The sequence below is a fragment of the Dasypus novemcinctus genome, chromosome 3 (assembly GCF_030445035.2).
Source record: "Dasypus novemcinctus isolate mDasNov1 chromosome 3, mDasNov1.1.hap2, whole genome shotgun sequence".
Taxonomy (NCBI): domain Eukaryota; kingdom Metazoa; phylum Chordata; class Mammalia; order Cingulata; family Dasypodidae; genus Dasypus; species Dasypus novemcinctus.
The window spans coordinates 65,649,964-65,665,545 of NC_080675.1; the positions used below are offsets into that span (position 1 = coordinate 65,649,964).

At 32.9% G+C, this 15,582-nt stretch overlaps 1 protein-coding gene across 1 annotated transcript in view; it reads left to right on the forward strand.

Annotated features, from left to right (window-relative positions):
* MDGA2 (MAM domain containing glycosylphosphatidylinositol anchor 2) overlaps positions 1-15,582 on the forward strand; it is a 1,021,793-nt gene that overhangs the window by 634,288 nt on the left and 371,923 nt on the right. Inside the window, exon 4 of the mRNA XM_004454777.4 lies at positions 5,165-5,361. Coding sequence (XP_004454834.2) covers positions 5,165-5,361 — 197 coding nt within the window. The remainder of the gene's footprint in view (positions 1-5,164; positions 5,362-15,582) is intronic.

A 15,582-nucleotide genomic window follows, 5' to 3' on the forward strand; every position in this document is an offset into this window, starting at 1 on the left:
AGTAGAGGCAACTAAGTATAATATCCTGAAGGATGGGATATTATGCTCCAGAATGCATTATACATTCTAAATCAATTACTATTAGTATATGGTGATTTTTTTTACCTAACTATAATACATGGGCCAAAGAACCAAGAAGTAGTCATTAATCCAGTGATCCTTTTGGGAAATTTGTGTTTCCATCCCCACAACTCTGGGTCCTGCCAGTTTAGAGATCCTTTTTCCAAGGAGGGGAAAACTTTCTATTAAGATAGTAAGTGTCCCATTAAACATTTAGCTGTGGCTGCCACTCTCTCTCTTTAGACTCTTTGTGTCAAGAAACAGCAGATAAGACATCACCATGCTGGCAGCAGTAATTAGACCATATTATCAGCTAGAGGTAAGGCTCTTGTTACACAGTGAGGCAATGGAGAATATGTTTGATACCCAGTTGATCCACTGAGTCATTTCTTGTTATTCCCTTGTCTAATTTTTATTATAAACTGACAAGTACATCAGCTGTGGCCTGAGAAGCGCATAGTGACCATGGACTCAAATTTGTCAAGTATGAAGAGCAAGTGGTTAGGTAACCCCACTAGATAAATTACTCAGACTGAAAGTGGTATTTACAATGGTAATGGTGGAATGAGATGCTTATTTTGATACAATCACGCTTCTTTTCAGATCCTCTCAGAATTCTAGAGTAACTTTTCCCAGATAGGGTGTCTTAATTTCCAGGCTACCATTAAAAATACGATACAAAATGATGGGAATTTGTCTCACAGTTTTGAGGTTAGAAGTCCAAAACTGAGACATCAGGAAGGTGATGCTTTCTCCTTGAAGACAGGTGTTCTGTTGCTGGCTTATCACAATCCTTGGGTTCTTTGGCTTTCCCATTCACATGATTAGGTACGTGGCAATGCTTTCTACTTCATTTTCCAGGTTTCTACCGACCTTTGGCTTTTCCCTGTGGCTTTCTCTCCCTATATCTGAATTTCTTGCTTATAAAGGACTCTAGTAATTCAGATTAAAACCTGACCTCATTCAGTTGGGCCACGCCTCGTTTAAAAATAACAACTTCGAGAGATCCTATTTACAATGGATGCAAACCTATAGGGATGTGGATTAAGAACAAAAACATTTCTAAATTTGAGATCCATAACTCAATCCACCACATATGGTGAATTATTAAATCTAGCAAGTGGATCTGTGTGGCTGTTATAGTGCTTCAACCAGAGCCCCTCTTCAGGAGTGAAGCACTCATTCCTCCAGCTGCTGAGAGTGTTGGCAGTTGATGGCACTCAACTAAGTCCCTCTCTGGAAATTGCCCTAAGCAGAAGAGAGCTGCACCTCCAAAGGTCACACCCCTTACTGGAGAAGAGCACACATCTAATGACTGGTTGATGGAGCAGGAGTAGGTATGTAAAGGTCTGTCTACCTTGTCTCAGAGTAAGAAGGCTCTGAGGGAACATTACAACTCCAGAGCTTCCCCAGAGCTACCAAGGCCTTCTCACAACAGCACTGTTGTTCAACTCTCCCTCTGCCCAGTCCTACTTCCTTCATTGCCCCACATACATAGATCCAAAAGGTACTCTCCAATATACCTCCTGTCCACAAATGTCTGAGTCTCTTTATGAGAAACCTGACCTAAGACAAATGCACATATCCAGCCACAGGTAGCTAAATTATAAATGCCTTAGTTTTATTAAGAGATATTAATTTAAACCAAATAAAAATTTATACTATAGCTAATATATATTATACATTGTAATCAAATATCTATAATATATATTCTATATAAAATATATATAATCTCCCATATTATATGGAATATACATAGACTACATTTAAAATGTTTTTGATATGTTTTATATGTTATTTAACATATATATTATATATGTATATATAATAATAAATATAGGTATATATGTATGTGAATATTTTTTACCATAAATTTTGACCATGTCATTAATTGACTTGTCTGAAAGAAGTCTTTTTTCTGGCTTGTTTTTAAATCTAAAAAAAGAGATCACTTAGGAATTTTATGAAGTAGAAATTTCTAAACCTGGGTATATCCAACAGATAATTCAACCAATAGAATGTTCAATAAGCAATTGCCACAAGATTAGATTCTTAGAAGACCAGTGAACCAAATCTCACCCAGGTAAGTGTAGATCATGTTTGAATGGTTGTTCAGGTTTGGTCTATTCTTGACAGAGCCTATCAATATCAGCACTTAAGAAAAGAGCTTGTGATGCATCAATAAATGGATGTTGGTAATTATAATATTATGAACTGTTTGGAACCCAAGGAGAGTTACCATTATTACGCTGTCATTCAATTCTGTTTTGCTTCTAAACTTTCTAGCTTGAAATTTTTGTTTTTACAACAAAATGGAGCTCATATCTTCAAAAAATGAGTGTATGCTAAAATGAATTATGTATTGAAAAGAAAAAAAGTAAATACTTGTTTTTAATTGACTCACAGTACCTTTTTGCAAAGCATTAAGGCTGAATCCATCTAAGCAATCTCCTGCAGAATTTGGTTTATATATAAATAGCTAGTCACCAAAAAATATGAATATTTTTTAAATATTAGAGACCTTTAAACATATTATGATAATGATACAAGCATCCCTAAAATTCTACCTTATTAAAAGCAGAAAACATAAATCCCTACACAGTTAATAGAATAAACTTAAACTGTAAGTTCTTTAAGCATTACAAAAAGCAGTTGTTCTGTAAATTTACACTACTAAAATTAGAGCTCTTTGAGGTAGTTGTGAAAAGATTCTAATGTTGGGGAAAAATTCTCAGAATGTTGCAAAGCTACAAATCTAAAAAGGTCTGCCAAGCAATTCATATTAGGAAAAAACAAACTTTTTTAAAAATGGAAAGATTTTGGATCCTGTTCTTTACTTGATTTCTTAGGACAGCTATTTTTACTACTTTTTTTCCTTTTGAGGTGCCAGGGGTTGGGAATCGAACCCAGGACCTTGCAGGTGGGAAGTCGGCACCCAACCACCAAGCCATATAAATTTCCCCTTATTTGCTCCCCCAGTCATTCTGCTTGTTCTTTGCCACTTTTCCCTCAGGAGGCACCGGGATCTTAACCGGTACCTCCAATGTGGGAGTCATCCCCCAACCACTTGAACCACATCCCTTTCTTAGTTCACTACTTTTGTAGATCTTTCATTATTTTAACCACATCAAATCTCCCCCCCCAATAAAAAACTCCTTTCTAAGATCAATGTCTTTTAAATATCCATAATAGCATATACTCATACATCTAATTATTCTTATGTTTATATAAATATTGTAGCTTCTTTTCAGGCTTTCATATGAAAGTGTTCTCTATGCAGAAACATTTGATAGCCTGAACAAAAGGGTGACTGAAATTTTTACCCGTTCATAGTAAGAGTTGAATGCATCTCTGGTCAGATAAAGGTAAGAAAACAATATGGAATCAATGAGAGTCTAACTGAGGTGCTAATAATTGAATAGTAGCTATGTCTTAACAATGATGATGAAGATAATAATTTTTATTTACTATATGGCCAGGAATTTGTGGATTATCTCATTTAATTTTGCAACAACCCTAGGTCATTGGTGCCGTTATTATTCCCTTTTTACCAATAAGGAAATCGAAGACCACAGAGGTTGAGTAACCTTCATGGCTTTAAAGCTAGAAGGGAAGAAGCTGCCTTAAGGTGGGATTTAAACAGAGGGTTTTTGCATAACACTTAATAAATATAGACTCAGTTTATACTAGCACATGGAAATGAGAGTGTATTTTATTTATTTACTTAAAGCAAGTATATATCTTCTTTTTTCTCTTAACACATTGGGATATGACATATCATGGGTTGGCAAACTATGGCAAACAATGTCCTGTGGGTCAAATCTGGCTAGTGGCAGATGTTGTAAATAAAGTTTCACTGGCACTCAACTAAACTCAGTCATTTATGTAATGCCTTTGGCTGTGTTCACATTACTACAGCAGAAATGAGTAGTTGAGACACACAGGCTGTATGCCCCTCAGAACTGGCTTTCTACAGAAAACATTTGTGAAACCCTGTGGTATATTTTTTCTGGAGCTATGCCTTCTGCAGGATACATGTAAAATGGCACAATTTTAGTTCCATTTTTAAAAATATACCTTTTAATTTTTTTAAAGATACTTAGATTACATAAATGTTTCATAAAAAATATAGGGGATTCCCATATTCCCTGCTCTCTACCCCTCCCACATTTACTCACATTAACAACCATCTTTATTAGTGTGGTACATTTGTTACAATTGATGAGCATGTTTTGAAGCATTGTCACTAAACATGAATTATAGTTTACCTTGCAGTTTACGCTCTGTCTCCCACAATTTTGAAAGTTATGACAAGATATATAATGGCCTATATCTGTCATTGCAATGTCACTCAGGACAATGCCCAAGCCTGAAAATGCCCCCATATTACACTTAATTTTCCCTCTCCCTCCTCTCAGAACCTCCAGTGGCCACTGCCTCCACCTCAACGATAAAAGTTCTTCCATTGCTAAAATCACAGTGTCACAATATTCAACATAGAAACATGAGTGCCTTTTGAGAATACCTTCTGTTATCATATTTCAAATTAGCAAATATAACATGGGATATAAATTCAGAGATGAAGATAAAATTTAACTCTCTGCAAGATCAGATTTGTTACTATAAAAACAGTAATAATTTATTAAACAGCAATCTTTGATTGCTTTTATAATATCCATTATAAGTAAATGGAAAAAGAAACACATTAAGGGAAAGGGTCAATTGGGCTGCTTGATATTATTATTATTAATTTCTCTGTTACTATTGTTCATTGTTCTGGCTAAACTCTTGAATTTGATGGCTTTCCATTCTGATCTCTCTCGGGATTGTTTTATTTGGCTGCTGGAAAAATGTTGGGAATACACAAGGTCCTGTATGCTGTCTCAGCAAAGAGATATCGTAAGAAATGTTACTTTTCTTTACCTCCTCTTATTAGAAGTTACTTGGCAATAAGTTAAAGGAACTCAATGACAAAAACAATTCCTAATAAGTAGTAAAATCAATTACTAATATGCAACTTTGATTATGTTGTTTTTATGTTTAATACTTCCAAAGCTATGTAAGTCACAACATTTCCACTTGGTTGTTTTTTATTTTTTTCTAGATTTGGATGATCCAGTAGTAACTGTTCACCAAAGTATAGGTGAAGCTAAAGAACAATTTTACTATGAAAGAACAGTGTTCCTCCGATGCGTTGCCAATTCCAATCCACCTGTTCGGTACAGCTGGAGGCGTGGCCAGGAGGTGTTACTACAAGGATCTGATAAAGGAGTTGAGATTTATGAACCCTTCTTTACCCAGGTAGGAATTAAGGTACAGTATTTGCATCCCACTCTATTAGGATACTTTCCTAATTCAGGGAAAATGCTGTATTATAGATAGTTCAAAAGAGAGTTTTCTCCAAATCTTGCCTTTTAAAAAAGTAATGTGTTCTACTGAAAAATCACAGGAGTCAAATAATGAAGGACCATTCATTTGTTTTTAATATGGAAGTTAAATTTAAAACGTTAACTCTAGGAAAACTATGAATTTAATGTATCCTAACATATTTCATATATGTAATTATCTAGGTTTCATGGTAAAGTACAGCATTATGCATTTTTCTGGCTGATTTGTGTTTTGTGGAAAGTATTTCTCAAAAGGACAGATTCTGATTTTCCCATTTGCTATGGTAAATGATTTTTTAAAAAGCAAAGAATCATTTTGAGATTTATTTGGCTTCTGTTTTTAAACAAATGTCTTTAATTTCTTTTGTTTAACTTGTTTTTGAATTCATTTAAAAATAGAGAATTATGTAAAAATTGAAATATCTAATAATTCATCAAAAATTTAATAAAAAGAAAAGTTGAACTTATTTTATAGAGAGAGAATGTAATAGGAAATTTTCTCTGGAATATATCAAAAATAGATAATTAATCTTGAGGAAGACATTGAAATGTGTAGGAATATTGGAGTGCTGTTATGAGGCCCTTTTGGTCACTAATGAACACCAAAAATGTTTTCAAATAAACAAAAATGTATTAGGAAAAAAGTTCAAAATAATTGTGACCATGAAAAATAAAAATTATATTGGTAACAAGATAAATAGAGATTTGACCACATTTTAGAGATGTGAGACATCCATATATCCATACATAGGGAAATATAAAATTAAAATATAAATATTATTAATATTCTACTTAAAAAATTGAAACATCAATGCATGTTTCACATCTTAATTCTCTAAAACATAAAGTTATCCCAAGTTCATATATTTTCCAGCTTGCCATTTTTCACCATTATGTGTCCTTTTTGATTCCAAGTAAGTCATTTACTTGGAATGTCTCAGGTCTGACCTATTTTGGATTAATATAATTGCCAATGTCTAGATATGAGCTGTGGAAGAAGGCAATGATTATATAGAAACATCTGCAGCCATAATACATAGCTGTGTGCATTGCTATTTAAAGCTATAGAAGAGTTGTAACCTGCCAAAATATAAATCTCTGAAAATCATCATCAAGCATTCCTTAATGATGAGTCTGCCATGACCCTGGTGTTGAAGCGTGCCTTGAGCTGACCCTCTCTTTGTTCAGGCCACTGTGACATCTTCAACAGGTCATTGCAAGTAGACAGGATCACAATTTCCCCATGTATTCTGCAATACTGCAATTTATTCTTGGATTTTTTTCACTATAATAATTTTTTTTAAAGGAAAATATTTTAGCAGTATTTAGTTGTTTGGATCCCTCTAGAGTTTAGAATTCCAGATAGTGATCACCTTATTTGGTTTTCCTATTGCCAATTTCTTTTGAACCATGGATATTGTTAACACTTGGAAAACACATTTTCCTTCATAATCTTTTCAAACATGGTAACATTTGCAAATATCAGGATGACTCTAAATGCCTATTGTTTATATGGCTATTTCTTCTCTATAGATGGATCTGACCACTTGGAAACAATCATGAAATTTGTCCAAATTTTAAGAAATCATTTATACCATTAAAAATTAATATTTGTAGTATTGAGGTTATTGAACAAGCAAAATAAAACTTTTCACTCATACTCTTGACTTTGTCTATATTTCTGTATTCGTAATTCTTGAAACTCCGTTATAGTAGATTCTAAGCTAATTGCTATCCATTATGCCTTTAAAAGTAGCTTTCATTTTTTCTTTAATTTTTTTTTCTCCCCTTTTCCTTTATAAGAAAGCAAGAACTTTTTGTTTTAACATTTCAGTGCTTATATTTCCTTCCATATACATATCTTTATCATCCTGCATAACACAGGCCCTCTCTACCTTTGGCTATGACAGTAACTCTGCTACTTGGACAGCCTGAATTAATTTTCTTAACAAAAAATATTTAAGGAACAAACAATCAAAGCTTTCTTGCAATTCTGCATTCTGAATTAGCTTACAGCAGTTAATAATTGCCAACAATCTTCAACTTTTGCTTCTTGTAAAAAAAAAATGTCCTTTCTGCCCTTTAGGAACTAACATTTGGTTACTTGATTATAGTTGCTTATCTGTCCGTCTGAACTGGCTTGCGTGTTTTTATCAGTCCTAAAATCATGTTGGAGCAAAAACTACTTCAATTATTTTATTTAATATATATGCTTAATTTTTATCGTAAAATACATCAGCCAAATTTATAAAAACACTCAAACAGATTTCTGGTGCCGCAGACACAGAAGAACACACAGCAAATGGACAAAAGGAGCAGACAACTGATGGGGGGAAGGGGAGAGAAATAAGTAAAAAAATAAATAAAGAAATAAAAACACTCAAATATCAGTACATGAGAAGTTTAATTTTTATAGTCATAGAGAATGTTGGCTTTTTCATAAGAATCAGTGTTTTTTCTACATAGCACCCATGTTGTTATACTTCACATGGACCTGATACACACAAGACCAGTGATATAACATGAATTCCATTGTTACTCCTGTTTGATATGCTTTACTGTAGAAAAGTTCAGCTATCCATAGTGATCTTTTAAAACACGTAAATCTGATAAGATCTTTCTCTTGCTTAAATCCTTTCAGTGGCTTCCCAATATTTATAATAAATCTAATATTGGGATGTGGCCTGCAAAACCATGTGTGACATGGCCCTGCCTTGCTCTCTTGCCTAATCTTTAAACTCATTCATTTTTTCCCAGTTTTGCCATCCTAGACCTGCCAAGCTTGTCGATACCCAGGGTCTGCATGGTTTTGATTCCTCCACATGGAAAGTCCTTTATCTAGATAAAATGGCAGGCAACTTCCAGCTACTGAGGTCTCTTATAATCTCAAAGAGGCCTTTCCTGGCAAATGTACCAGAAGTATGTCTTCCCTTCCAGAGTTACTCTTTCTTAAAACTCAGTTTTCTTTTCTTTTTTTCTCATAGCACTAAAACTATCATAGTATCTTATTTCTGTGTTGACGGAAGTTAAACCCATCAAGCATACAGGCTCTGTTTCTTTGAACAGCTGAAACAGTGTTTGACATATAGAAGATTCTCAATTTGTTTTTAATGAAGATCCAATAATTCATGGAGATGCTTGGATTATTAGCTATAAAATAGTTAAATTTTACTTCAAGTTATTAGTAACTCCTTAATTACTCTCTTTAACTCTACCCTCTCTTCACCCACTAATGAAAGCATATTGAAATGTGAAGGAAAATTATATATTTGAATCTATTTTAATGAATTTCATTTCCAAATTGTTGGCGATATTCTAGTTATATTTTTATTGATTATAGTCTAATTCCACAGTGTCAGGAATTAAAGTCTGAATAATTTCAATATTCAGAAATTCATTGTGACTTATACTAAGCCCAGTGTATAGTCTATTTGCCAAAATGATCAATGTGCACCCAAGAGAAATTGTTGAGGGCAGTGGTCTACATGTGCGATTAAGTCAACCTTGTTATTTATGCTGTTCAAATTTTCTATATTTTTTTTTACTTTTTTATATGCTGTTTTAAAAGCTATTGAAAGAGGTTAGTTATAGTCTGTGAATGTGGTTGTGGATTGGTCTGTTTCTCCTTTTATGTCTATAATTTTTACTTTATAAATTTTAAACATTTTACTGGCATATGTGGATTTAGAATTATTATTTCTTCTTGATAAATTATCTTTATGATATTGTATCTCTCTGGTAGATTATCGTTTTAAAATGTCCATTCTTACTGTTAGCAGTACTTCTTGCCTTAGAATCTACTTTGTTATTAATTTAGATATACCAACTTTTTTCTGGTTAATGTTTGGGGGGTGCTGGTGAATAATTTTCTATTCTTTTCCTTTCAAACTTTTTGTGTCTTTTTATTTAATATATATCCATGTAAACACATAGATTTTGTTACTGTTTTTTTTAAAAATCCAGTAGGATAATCTTAATCTTTATTATATTAATTCAATCATAGTTATATCTATCTGACTAGTTTTTCTATTTGACCTATCAATTTTATTTTATTTTATTGACTTTTTTTGGATTTATCAAATCTTTTTTTAAATCTGTCTATTTTCTACTCTATTTAACTGAGAGTTTTACATTATCTTAGTATCATTTGTTGGTTACTCTAGAAATTGAAACCTACACCCTTAGTTATTACTTTATTACTTCCTCAGTTATGGCAAAATTTTAGGATATTTTAACAATATTTGCCTTTTCTTTGTTTTTCTGTTGTTTTATAATGTATCTTAATTCTCTGTACACTTTAAAATTCACAAGTCATTAATATTTTATTTATTTAAACCATCAATATTCACTTGTATTTACCAACATATCTCATTTTTCCATTTTGAGTTAATTTTTGCTTGTGGTGTGAGGGAAAGTTTGAGGTTCACTTTTTTTTTGGCAAATGAATATCCATTTGTTCTAGCTCTAATTGTTGAAAAGTTTATTCTGACTTTATTGAATTTCCTTGACATTTAGGTTAAAAAACCAATTGGCCATTTATATTGGGTTTTATTCTGTTTCTTTCATCTGTTCTTCTATCTTTATGTGAATATCACACTATATTACTGTAGCTTTATCATAAGTCTTAAAATCAGGAAGAGTAAGTCACCCAATTGTGTTCATCTTTATCAAAAATTGATTTGGATGCTCTAGGTTTTTCTTCTCCATAAATTTTAATATCTTCTTGTCTATTTTGACAAAAAAGTCTGCTAAGATTTTTGTGTATGGTTGTGTTGAATCTATAAATATATCAGAGTAGATTTATATTGATGTTATTGATTTGAGTATGACTTATATTGAAAATGTTTTATGATCAAACAAAAAAGAAACATCCTTCCATTTTGATTTTACTTCTTTGCCAGGTGTAGTGTTGCTCTATGAACAATATCAGAGCATGCGTGAGCATTTCCAGTACCAGTTTTATTTAGGCACATCAACCTTTGAGTCTCTAGGTGCATATGTGTGTTCAGTCATAAATTCATAGGAACCTGGTCATTTGGTTTAAGGTCTGGAGAATTTATTATAAAGAAATTGTCCCTTAGTGGGCAGAGCAGCTAGGATTATAGGATTACTCATGATCTATATATTAGCCTCCTGGAAGGTGAAGAATTTTTTGGTTGGTTGATTTGCTTCCCCAGATTAAGGCCACATTAATAGGTTTACTTTTGTGCATGGATTATGAGCACAAATGCCTACTCATACTAATGTGGTAACATAAATATGTGACCTTCCCCGTGATAAGACAGTAAGAATGGGTGAGATCTTCTGTGAACTGGACAGCGCAAAACCATTTTTTAGAAAGCCATATACAACCTGAATTTTTTTTGATCCCTTCATTTTACTGCCATTTTGGAAACCTACCTCCAAGCTTCTTCAGGAGATAGCCAGTGGCACCTGTACTAACATTACTAGTTTCCTATGATTTCAAATATGGAGAGATATAAAATGACCAGGGTTTCTCTAAAAATTCTGTTGAATGAAAGTTTAAAATTACTGGATTAAGTAATCTGGAGCTGATTCCAGCCTTCAGAGAACATTTTTTAATATAGATGAACATGATGTAGAGAACATTTTACCCATTTATCTATTCAATAGCAAACAATGTCTTCATATGTAGCTTCTCAATCTCTTGGAAGCACTGTGAATTCAGGTTTTCCTGTAGTAGAAAGAAACACAGTGGATTTAGTTTGTGGTCTATATTTTTACAATGGCTAAATATTTGTGAGGGTTATCAAATCTAGTTACTTTTTCCCTAAATTAAAAGATTAACCCAGAGATATCCAAGTAACTATTTAGAATTGTGTTGAGTTAAAAGTATCAATTTTTTGTTCTACATATTAAATTTGCTTTAAATTTAAAATGAATTTTATGCTAGACCTTTGAAACATTCCCCAAGATTGACATATTTTTTTACCTTCCTGTATTGCTTTTGTTATATGTAATTTGATATGAGTGGTATTTACTTTTCCTGTTATGTCCATTTTTAAATTCATATATTTATTTTTTAATTCTTAGTTATTGTTTCTTTGGACTCTCATTTCCATCAACTGTCATGTGTAATTTTTAACTAAATACATTTCCATATTGACACTGTTTGCATTGGGACATTTCAGTAATATTTAATATATCTTCGTAGCATAGCCTCTGTGGTTTCGGAGTGTAAATAAGATCAAATAAAATCAACTGATGTGTACTGTCTACAAAATATGGGCAAATCTTTGCCAAATAGAGGTTACTAAGCAAGGCTTTTCTTCTAGTATTGTTGATATATATGGGAAAAAGTTAAGGCAAACTATATTATGCTACAAAGAAAAGCTGCCAAAATAGAAGCACGTGGAAAGTGCTATGAAGGGATATTCCAGGTGGAAGTAATTACACTCACAAATAAACAGAAAGAAGGTAACACCCTCAAAGATTCCCTGTTTCTATGGTTGTTGGAAAGTAATATGTGGGAAACAGTAAACAGGAAAGCTGGGAAGTTATAGAAGGATCACATTGTAGAAGGATTTGGATAACAGCTCATATCTATGCATATGTTTTGCCATTCAATAATAACGCATTTTGTAAATAAAATAGAATTTCTAAGGTAATGAACCATCTATTCCACATATTCTTTCACACTTTATTAATAACTATTATAATTTGAACCTGAATTTTTATTTTATGAACTGTTTAGTAAAAAGTAAAGTGATATGATAAACATTTATAAATGGTAAAGTCTAAATAATTTTATATGTAGATTTTATAGATTATTTTGCTAAATAAAATTGATTTGTGTTCCTGAGGCTGATGTGAATTTATAAACATATAATATGTTTGAGAAATAGTCTTCCTACTTCCACACACTGAATGGTGATTTAATGCTGACAGAGAAAGGCTAACATGTCTTTTCTATTTGTATGTTTGTAATAAGTTTGTTACTAGAGACTAAAAAATATATATGTATTAGAATGTTTTTAAATCAATATCTGAGGAAGAGCATAAACAATAAAATAAATATTAAAGGAATATTTCATTTTACTTTGTATGAAAACTGGAAATGCTGCTGAAATAACTTTTTTTTCAGTAGAGCAATGTTAAAATTGATAAGGGCCACTGACTAATGTATGTAATGCCTTCCTTTATTTTTTAAATGAATAGTTTAAAAGTTTAAATATAGGTATTGAAAATAATTTTATGAATGTCCAAGAAATGAGTATACAATCTTTACAAAAAACAAATACACTTGTCATTTCTGTAGGACTTTTTAGAGATGTTCATGACATCATCTTGTGTATTTCAATAAACCATCTAATTATAAAACTAAGCATATTTACGGCAATTACATAATTAGTTATAATTAGGCTAATTAGACAATTAGACAATAATTAACTCAAAATTCACTTTAAAAAATCATGGAAATTCACATGCAAAAAACCTGCCAGCATCAAAGAATATTAAATTTATGTGATCAAGAAAATAAAATTAATGTGATAAAGCAGCTATATGTGAAGCAGATGTGGCTCAAGAGATTGCGCTCCCATCTACCATATGGTTCGATATCTGGGGCCTCCTAGTGAAGGCAAGCTGCCCCATGTCACATAAACCTGGCACAGCAAGATAGCACAACAAAGTGAGATGCAGAGGAGAGATAGTGAGAGATGCAGCAGACCAGGGAGCTGGGGTGGCTTAAGTGATTGAGTGCCTCTCTCTCATGTCAGAGGTCCCCGGATAGATTCCTGGTGCCTCCTGAAGAGAAAACAAGCAGACACAGAAGAACACACAGCAAATAGATATAAAGAGCAGACAGTGAGCACAGGTGGTGGGAAGGGGGGATAATTTTTTTTTAAAAGTGGCTGGAAATTGTGAAGTTTAAATCATTATACATTTACATATATGTTCACATGTATACCTACATGTCTCTCTTAGTAAGAGAAAGAGAGCTGGCTGGAACACTTTGAAAAGGTCCTGAATGTGTTGAAATTAAGTGAATTAGTCTCAAATGTTTCTGTCAACTTTGCTTTTATTTTCCATATTGGTTTTTTCCTTGTCATGATACAGATCTAGTCTTACAGATTAACCTAGGAGGCATGTTCAGTTCATGCTTCTTGGTAAATTGTCAGACTGCAAGCAGTAATCATCTTAGCAATAGCATCCTGAAAATGTCTGCCCGCCAGAGAATGTCCACAACAATGCTCCAATCTCATGATAACTGAACCATTGGGAAATCATGGATCTAGAGTTCACAGTAAGGGTTATTCTTTCTTTTTGGTCTGATTTTCTCATATACCCATTTTGCTGTTCTTTTCAGAAAAATAATTAGCTAGGGTCTACAGGGTGATATTTTTCAGCAAAATAACTAGGATGTACTGGGTCATTTTTGGTCATCTTTAAAAGAGGCTTGAATTCTCTTAATAAGACCTCAAAGCTCAACATTACTATATATTCTTTTACTATATATATATGTATATATATATAACTCTCAGGTACAATAAACACAAACAGCATTCCTTACCACAAAATCTTAGATATACAAATATTTTAAGAATATATCCACTACAAAAAAAGACTTCTATATTTTAATGGCCAGAACTTCATTGCTGTTTGCTCAAATATACTCGATTGTTTATATATTTCTCTTGGGATTTATTTCCTTGTTACATTCTCTTGTACATAACTGACTATTCTGTGAATGGGCCCTAATTTAACTTCATAAATCAATCTTGCAGATTACTCTAAAGTTAAGAATTCTTTGATTCCTATGATTACTATTAGTCAATATGATTAGAAATGTTTAATGAACACTTACTATGTGCAAGACAATGAGTTGATGCTACTCTTTTCTTTTCAGCAGTCTTTATTGTGTTGACAATGTGTAGAACACTGCACAAATGGCAGGGACTGAAATTTAAAGTGAAGTATCTCCTATAATGGAAAGACTAGGACTAATACAAATATTTCCATGGGACAAAGCATATACAAACATATATGGAATTACTACTGATAAAATAGACATGATTTATTAACTCAGAAAATAAAAGAGAAAGCATGTTTGAAGATAACACTTTTAGAGATTGGCTCAGAGACAAGAGCTTTTAATTTGAACTTTTCCTTGAAATAATGGCTGTCAAGTAATATTCAAAATGATTGAAGGAGTACCTATTATTTGGTGGTGTAAATAGTCATGATAGATGGAAATTGTTTAAAATATTTTCCACAAAGTTGAGGCAAGCCTTCATGAAAAAATCAGGTAGATGATATTAGCAGAGCTAAACAGAGTAGGTTATGTTATAAACCCAAACCTACTGCCAGAGCCCATTGTTTTATAAGTCTCCAGAGAAACAAAATCAACAGGAGATAGATAGATATAGATAGATAGATAGATATAGATAGATAGATAGAGATAGATAGATAGATAGATAGATAGATAGATAGATAGATAGATAGATAGATAGATATGATGAGATTTATTATAGGATTTGGATCATGTAACAACTATGGGGATTGGTAATTTGCAATTCTTTAGGATAAGCTGCATATTGGAAACTCCAATGAATGTGAAGTTGAATGCCCCAAGTTTCTGTAGAAATTCTTGTTTCTTTTTGATGAAATTCTTAGTTATTGCTTTAAGGCCTCTGTAGCAGTTTGGCATTATTTATGAATTTAAAAAATAGATATTGGATTTTGTTTGTAAACTGGTCTATTCCTCTGGACATATTAGATTGTATTGGATTCAGAAGTTTTACCTTTACTTTGTTAAATTATGATTAAGACTTTGATTGGACCATGTCAGTAGGGCATTGAGTGCCCATTCATTTGGTGGGCTGGGACTCACAGAGAAAAATGACATGACAGAGGAGACAGTAAGAGTTTTTTGGATGCTGGAGCCCTGGAGAAGAACACAGGGGAAGAGAGACAGCATCATAGACACTGCAGAGGCCCTGGGAAGAGAGAGAGAGTGATCATCTACAGCTGACCTTGTGGAGAGAACAGAGCAGCTGAACTTGGAGAGGAATAAGTCCTGGGAAAGAGACAAGATTCATCCCAGCCTACAGCTGATATTGGAAGAAGCTGGGACCACGGAGCCTTAAGAGGAAGAGGGAGGCTGACTCCTTGA